The sequence below is a fragment of the Zosterops lateralis genome, assembly GCF_965231275.1.
Source record: "Zosterops lateralis genome assembly, chromosome: 12".
Taxonomy (NCBI): domain Eukaryota; kingdom Metazoa; phylum Chordata; class Aves; order Passeriformes; family Zosteropidae; genus Zosterops; species Zosterops lateralis.
In genome coordinates, this window is record NC_139772.1 from 4,644,807 (window position 1) to 4,653,076 (window position 8,270).

Genomic DNA, 8,270 nt, shown 5'->3' on the forward strand with positions numbered 1-8,270 from the left:
GAGTGTGGGGTCACTGTTCAGAGAGCACAAAGCTCTGGGAGTTATGAGGAGAAAGTGGCTGAACATGGAGTTTTCATCCCTGGAGATATTCAATGCCAACACAAACCCATGGAACCTCTCTGGCTGAACTTGCTTTGTGCAGGGGTTCAACAGGGCAATATCCTTCCAGCCTCAGATATTCTGTGATCCTTCAATATTCCATTCAAACACTATTTCTTTGATCAAAAGAGAGCCATGTAGTGCCCCAATCTCAGTAAGACTCCTCAAAGGTAAAAAAATCACCTTTGTGTCCAGAAATCTCAAGGAAAGTTCAGGACTCTTTTGGACTTTGCAGGTGATTAAACACTTGGGAAAATATTCTCAAAACCTTCATCAAGATTATGCATAAATCCTGAAGGCATACACAGCCATACAGAATCCTTGTATTTAGTATTCAGGAATATGTAAGGGATTTTTCTTCTTGTGAGCTGGAATTCTTATATCTCTGTGAACACCTCATTGATTATATGTCTGGATGGTATCTTAGGGGATGCTTCAAGGCTGTTTCAAACTCACTCTCCTGCTATACAGACAGGAGACAGGGAAATCAGCTATGACTGAGGGATGCCCCCCACACCAGACACTCTGCACATCTCCACAGGTGCAGCAGCTCTTTAGAATCAGGTACAGCACCAGCTCCAGCTTGAAATTTCTGTTTAAGAGTCCCAGAGGTTCACCAGCAAGAAATCATTAAAAAAAAATCTTCAGTATTTGCAGAATTGTTAGAATCTGTTTAGCTCTAAGTCCTGCCAGCCATCCATCAAAAATACAACAGAGCCTACTGTGTCTACTTCTGTCAAGGTTTTGCAAAACAGAAACTTGTGGGGTTTCAAGTAGTTTTGACACTGAATCCACTCTCTGGGATTCCCCAAGTGGCTCAGTTCTGCAAATGAAAAATGGAATACACCACAAGCCAGACCATGATGGTGTAATTCTTCACTGCTTTCCTATTACGGCTCTCTCTCACAGACAGCTGGGATTGCTGACACTGAACTCAGGAGCAGTTCTGCTGCAGCCAGACAGTGCTGGGCAGTGTCCTCCCACTGCCAAAAACATCTCAACCTCTGCAGGGGCACAGCAGCCTCCTATGAGTGTGTGCCATGGCTCAGGCTCAGGACAAACACAGCAGGATGTGGGACAGCCTCTTGCATCCAGGGAGATGCTGTGAGGACATGGCTCTCCCAGACAGGGTGGGACATTCTAAGGCAGCTGTGGTACCTTCACTGCACCAGGGAATCACAGACTCATTAAGGCTGGAAAAGACCTCCAGGATCATCAAGTCCAACCTCTGACCCAACACCACGTAGTCAACTAAACCACAGCACTGCCATGTCCAGTGATTTCCAGAACACCTCCAGGGCTGGTGACTCCAGCACTCCCCTGGGCAGCCCATTCCAATGCTTGACAACCCTTCCAACGAAGAAATGTTCAGCAGCAAGTCCAGAAACTCCCCTGCCCACCCAAATCACCCAGAGTCAAGGACTCCTCAGCCCCCGTGATGTGTCCCAGACCTCTGCAGAGCCTCACACCCTGGGATGACACTTGCAGGCACTCCCTGAGGGAATCACAGGATGGTTTGGGTTGAAAGGGACCTTGAGAATCCTGTAATTCCACCCCCCTGCCATGGGCAGGGACACCTTCCACTGTCCCAGGTTGCTGCAAGGCCAGGGATGGGGCAGCCACAGCTTCTCTGGGCACCCAGTGCCAAGGCCTCACCACCTTCAGGGGGAGGAATTTCTCCCTAATATCTGATCTAACCCTACTCTCAGTCTGAAGCCATTCCCCCTCGTCCTGTCACTACATATATTGCAAATAATCTTGTCCCATCCTTCGTCTGAGTTCCCTTCAGGTACTGGAAGATCACAATTAGGTCACCCTGGAGATTTCTCTTTTCCAGGACGATCAATCCCAGTTCTCTCAGCTGGAGGAGCTCTGCAGGTGGGGTCTCACCTGAGCAGGGCAGGATCCCCCCTTCCCTGCTGCCCACACAGGGGGTCAGCCCAGGGCACGGGGGGTTCAGGTCCAGCTCCCAACACCCGCGAGCTCTTCTCCCACCGCTGCCCCAGCCTGGATCGATGCCGGGGTCAAAGGGGGGAAAAAAAAAGAAAAAAGAAAGAAAAAAGAAAAAAGAAAGAAAAAAAGAATTAAAAAAAAAAAAAAAAAAATAGAAAGAAAAAAGGGGGGAAAAAAGAAAGAAAAAAGAAAGAAAAAAGAAAGAAAAAAAGAAAAAAAAGAAAAAATAATAAAAAAATTTAAAAAATAGAAAGAAAAAAAGGGGCGGAAAAAGAAAGAAAAAAAGAAAGAAAAAAAGAAAGAAAAAAGAAAGAAAAAAGAAAAAAGAAAGAAAAAAGAATAAAAAAAAAATTAAAAAAATAGAAAGAAAAAAAGGGGCGGAAAAAGAAAGAAAAAAAGAAAGAAAAAAAAGAAAGAAAAAAGAAAGAAAAAAGGGAAAAAAAGAAAAAATAAAGAAAGAAAAAAGGGGGGGAAGAAAAAAGAAAGAAAATAATAATAATAATAATAATAATAATAATAATAATAAAGGCTTGCGGTAAAAATATCGGGAAAAGCTCCGATTTCATCCCCGAGCCCCCATTTCCCAGCGCTCAGGCTGCGAGAGAGCACCAGCACAGCCCGAGTGTCCCCGCCACCATCTCGGGCTGCCCCCGCCCCGCCCGGCTCCATTTCCATTTCCCGGGATCGGCACCGCCCCGGGAACCGGCAGGGCCGGCACCGAGCACCGCCGCAGGTACGGGGGGACCCGGGCGGGCTCCCCGCTCCGGGAAATCCTTCCCTTTGGAGCCATCCCGCCCCGAATCGCTGGATCTCCTCTCTCCCCGGCGGCGCTGGGGAAGCCAAGGGCTGCGGCAAAAGCGAGAACGAGATCGGTGAATAAGGACGGGAAAGGCGGGTTGGGTTTAATGCCCGCGCTGTGTTTTGCAGGTCGGTCCCAGCGCACTGGAAAGGGAAGAGGATGGAAGAGGGAAACGCTGCCAAGGGAAGAGTCCTCATTACTGGAGGAGGAGGATATTTTGGCTTCCGGTTAGTGCATGACATGGTTATTACAGACAGGAATACATGAAAAGGTGCTCGTGGGGAGACAGCAAAACCCGGCTGTGACAGGGAGACCTGCGGGCCTGAGACACCTGATCAGTGCATCCCATCCGCTGGTTCCTGCGGGGTCTCAGTTGTAAACAAGCCCAGTTACTCTGTTTCAGAGGCTCTGGTAACGCTGTTATCCCGTTTCCAACAGTCAGGCATCAGCTGCCTCGCAGACATTTCCCTGTGTGCTCCCCTCTCTGGAGGGAACTCTGTGGTGGGATCACCATCCTCGGCCTGCACTTGTGCACACATTTTTCTTTTGACCTGCAGATAGTTACACATGTGCTTAGCTCCTCTAAAGATTAACAACTCCAGCTGAACTCTCAGGAATATATTATTTTCATGAACAGTGATGGTTTAGGATTAGAGTTGTTAATGAGGTGAAGATTTCAGTGAAATCCATTTTCCCTTGCTGTAGCTTTGCTGTAGCCTGTAGAGGCCATGCAAAGGAAAAAAAAAAAAAAACTATTTTGAGCCCTAGACTATAACTGCTCAGAGGGGAGAGAGATCACAGTCAGGACCAGAAAACAAAGTATTCTTTATATATTCTTGAAATATGTATTCTTGAAATAACAAATTTCAAGTCAGGGGAAGGAAAAAATCTCAGAAGATGCCCATCTGACTCCTGCTTGGCTTTTCCTTCCACTCTCATGTCCTTAAAAGCACAATAGAAATACAAAAATGTAGGAAAGAGGAAGAGAAACCCCTGAGTTGTACTTTGTGTCAATACCTGTGAGCTGGAATAAAATGCAGACATGTGGCAAAGTATTCATAGCAGCTTAGAAGCCTCTCCCACTCCTCCATAAATTTCAAACAACAGCGAAGACCAACCTGTTGTTTTGACAGAACTGGGATGGCACAAAAGCAGTAAGATAAAGGAAGTAATACTGCTTTTTTTGCCTTTTTTATTTATATTTTTTAAAATATTTGACAATAGTTGTACATCTGAAAGTTGCTGTTGTTGATCTGGACAGAACTTCACTTATTTCTCTTCAGAATTTTCATTTACAGCAGTTCTGCCTTTTTTTTTTTTTTTTTTTTTTTTTTTTTTTTTTTTTTTTTTTTTTTTTCTCCAAGTATTGATGGAATGTAAGAAATCAGTTCAGTACCTAAACTATCACAGCTGAATCTTCTCTATAGTAGAGGGCTGAGTATTTAAAAGACTCCCATCAGCAAAATAATCAGCATGGAAACAGTTAATAGTCTTCTCTCCCTTCCAGGTGAGATGTTTCATGCACCACAGTGCTGTATCCTAACATACGGTTTCTGTCATGTTTCAGTTTAGGTTGTGCCATATATCAAAAGGGAGTCGATGTGATCCTCTTTGATGTTGTGAAGCCACTTCAAACCCTGCCAGAGGGAATGAAGTTCGTGCAGGGAGATATCTGCTGCCTGTCTGAAGTGGAAGAAGCTCTCAGAGATGTGATCTGCGTATTCCATATCGCTTCCTATGGAATGTCTGGCAGGGAGCAGCTGAACCGAAAGCTCATAGAGGATGTTAATGTGAAAGGAACAGAAAATGTCATCCAGGCCTGCAAGAGTAGGGGGGTGTCGAGCCTGGTTTATACAAGTACCTACAACGTGATATTTGGAGGGCAGGTTATAGAAAATGGGGATGAGTCTCTGCCTTACCTCCCTCTGCACCTCCACCCTGATCACTACTCCCGGACAAAATCTTTGGCTGAAATGAAGGTGCTGCAGGCAAACGGGGCTGAGTTGGGAAATGGGAGAGGTGTGCTAAGGACCTGTGCTCTCCGCCCAGCAGGGATCTACGGGCCTGGGGAGCAGAGACACCTCCCAAGAATAGTCAGCTACATCGAAAGGGGACTGTTTAAATTTGTGTATGGAGACCCTCTGAGCCTGGTAGAGTTTGTACACGTGGACAACCTGGTCCAGGCTCACGTCCTTGCCTCTGAGGCCCTCAGAGCCAGCAAGCAGCACGTTGCTGCAGGCCAGGCCTATTTTATTTCTGATGGCAGGCCTGTAAATAACTTTGAATTTTTCCGACCACTCGTGGAAGGTTTGGGTTACAAGTTCCCAACCGTGCGCCTTCCCCTCTCCCTCGTCTATTTTTTTGCATTCCTTACTGAACTAGTTCATTGCCTTGTAGGGCGGGTGTATAACTTCCAGCCCCTCCTCACTCGCACGGAGGTTTACAAAACTGGTGTCACACATTATTTCAGCATGGAGAAGGCCAGGAAGGAGCTGGGCTATGAGCCTCGGCAGTACAGCCTGGATGAAGTGGTGGAGTGGTTTAGATCCCAGGGATGTGGAGCAAAGCCAAGAAATTACACCGTGATGCGCCTGGTTAGGGATGGAGGACTGCTTGTGGTGCTGATTGCTGTGCTGCTCTCCTGGTTTCCATCTGCAGTGACATTTTCACTCTGAAAGATGAAATGCTGAGGACAGAATTTAGTTATGTTCTCTGCTTACTCTTGGTTTTGACAGACAGGTAATAAAAGATTAAAAAAAAAATAAATACGTATTTGTGTGATTGAGGTAAATAACAGTTTTATCCCCAAGGAATAGAAGTAAAAAGGTGTAATTTTTTATAGTACTTTCTCTTCAAAGTAAAACTGATCAGATCACTAACAAGATGAAGCTCAGTATTACTACAAACAGCATTTTATTCTCAGGTACAACAACACAATACAGAGAATGGAACAAATGTCCTTAGGCTGACTCTTCCTCCCTGATGGGATTATACTCCTGATCCCTGCCCTTTATTCCTAAAGAGTTTGTGTTACATGATCCAGAGGAGAATAAACTTATTCTCTGATCACATTCCAAACTCCAGTTCTGCTTCCCAGCTTGGATGTATATATGCCTAACCAAGATTAACTGATAAACTGCTAGACAATAAATAAATGGGGTTTTTACACGAGTACATTCTGGGATGCTTTCCTCAGTTAACTCTGATATCTAATGACATTTCTGGAAAATGCACTGTGCTTAATCTAAATTACAGCAAAGTGCTTGAAGCACCACAGATTTGTAGATTTTTCTGACAGTAAAATATGCCTGTTTAAAATGAATGAGCCACCTGAAGTGCATTCATAAATAAAGCCTATGGTTTTTCCCAGCATTATCGAATGGTTAAACAAATAATTCATCAGAGTGATTTGGTGAGTGATTGTATTCATGTTCCACTATTTATAAAACACTTTTAGCTTTTATTAATATTTCTTTAACACTTGACACCATCTGAATAGAGTTTCAGCTTTGTGATAGGAAGATAAACACTTGCTACAGAGAAACTCATAGTTCTGTGTAATTTTAAGATTAGACCAGACTATAAGACAGGTCACTGCTGTCCCATGCAATTCCCTCTGTCAATTTAATACAGAAACTGAGAAACTTCACCTCAAGTGTTAAACACAAAGTTGTTTTCCCTTAACTCATCAGCATTGCAGCTTCTGTACCCTTTGATAAAAGCAGAATCCTTCAAGAATTTAAAACTTCTCTTTAAACTTTAGTCTTTCCATTTTAATGGCTGAAGCTACACAGATCTTAAATTATTAGTAACTTCCAGATACTTCTGTTAAACTCTGCTGCAACTAAAATGGGGAAGTAATGAATAAGAAGCAGAGCAGTTCCATTGCACTGTTAAAGGGTTCTCAGAAAACAAGAGGGCCTAAATAGAGGAACCAGGCTAGAAATCCACAGCCACCCCTGCTTAGAAGATGCAGATTTTTGTAGCTCACGGTGACTGAAAACAGCATTATTTTTTGACTGTTGAGTTCTCTTCCTGATAAATTTACCTTAAAAGAACCCAGCCCACACTATTGGTAACTTTTTGCATTTTTATGCTTGAAATCTGACTTTTCTCCCTCATTCCCCTACCAGATAAGTACACCATGAAAGAAACTAAATTTAATACTTAGCTTGAGGGACAGCTCAAGAGAGAAATCACTTTTTTCTCCCCTCTCTAATAGCAAATAAGCTGTTTGTGTGGCAGGAGTGTTGCAGGTTCTTATAAAGAGCTTATGTGCCTCCTACTGAGTGCTGATGGCACAGGGGCCACTCTCCAGGAGTCATTAATATACAACATCATCTGCAGAAAGAAAAAATCTTCTTTTTAATAAAACAGAAAAAAGACATTCATGACCTCATGAAAGCCCTGGGCCGATGCTCTCTTTCCAACAGCTCTGTTTTTTCAAGTGGAAACTACTTTGTTCTTTTCCCCTTTAAGTTCTCTGGCTTTGACACAATGTTATCAGAAATAGATTAAAAAATTCTAATGCCAGCAGAAGACAAAACCAAAATGTAGAAGAAATTGCACAAGCCTGTTGCACAGAAACAGCATTGGTATTTCATGCCAAGTCTTGAAAAAAAAAATGTTTTTAATACAGAGAACTGAACTCCTGTGCCCCAGAGGAATTTTCTCTGCTATTTGTAATCTTTTAGCAAAACTCAGCTACTGCTATTTGTAATCATCTCAACAGTGGGGCTAGTGAAAAACATCTATGAAAAGATCCTTAAGCCATGAATCCTAAATCCACACTGTCACTACCAGCTGAGCTTCAGGCCCTGGACAGCTTTTGAGGTACAGCAGCAGCGGCAGCTCCTGACAAGACAAAAATAGCCCAACAAAACCCCAAATACCAGAAGTCCTGCAGAAGCTGAGCTCAACACGTGAAGCTTTTCATCTGCCTGGAGTCAAGGACAGAACTCTCAGATAACAGAGCAGGAGGGACTGTTTTGGCCTAATGGCCCAAGAGTGTGCTCCAGCACCGGGGATACACCCCAGAGCCATCATCAGTGCACTGGGGATTCATTAATTTTGTGTCAATTTGCTCCATCTATTAAAAAACCAAAGCACAGCAGAGGTGAAGGATACACTTACTCTTTCCAAAAGGAAAACAGGCATTCTGTGGCTTAAGGAGATACTCTAAAATTGCTTGAAAATTCCACCCCTGTATAGACAGTCACAGCTGCTCTATTTGAAGTATTTTACAATGAGAATTCTCTTTTTTCCTGTTTTTTGTCATTACTCCTCGTGTATGAATAGCTGGATAAATTAGGGTAATTAATTCAAGTGTTGTATCTCTTTTCAAATTTTAATTTATTACCCGTTTTCCTGAATTCCTGAAAATGATTTACCAGAAATGCACCTAAAATTGAAAGAGCAG

At 43.4% G+C, this 8,270-nt stretch overlaps 1 protein-coding gene across 2 annotated transcripts; it reads left to right on the forward strand.

Moving 5' to 3' along the window:
• The first annotated feature begins 1,940 nt into the window (after nucleotides 1-1,940).
• Nucleotides 1,941-6,367, forward strand: SDR42E1 (short chain dehydrogenase/reductase family 42E, member 1). 2 transcript variants are annotated; one of them, XM_083869900.1, is made up of 2 exons: nucleotides 1,941-3,078; nucleotides 4,419-6,367. In XM_083869900.1, the coding sequence occupies exons 1-2, from the start codon at nucleotides 3,011-3,013 to the stop codon at nucleotides 5,524-5,526; spliced, it is 1,176 nt and encodes a 391-aa protein (XP_083726026.1). In that variant the 5' UTR covers nucleotides 1,941-3,010; the 3' UTR covers nucleotides 5,527-6,367. The 2 variants fall into 2 exon arrangements, with proteins under 2 accessions (XP_083726026.1, XP_083726025.1); XM_083869899.1 differs by having other exon boundaries at nucleotides 4,424-6,367.
• Nucleotides 6,368-8,270: the final 1,903 nt, after the last annotated feature.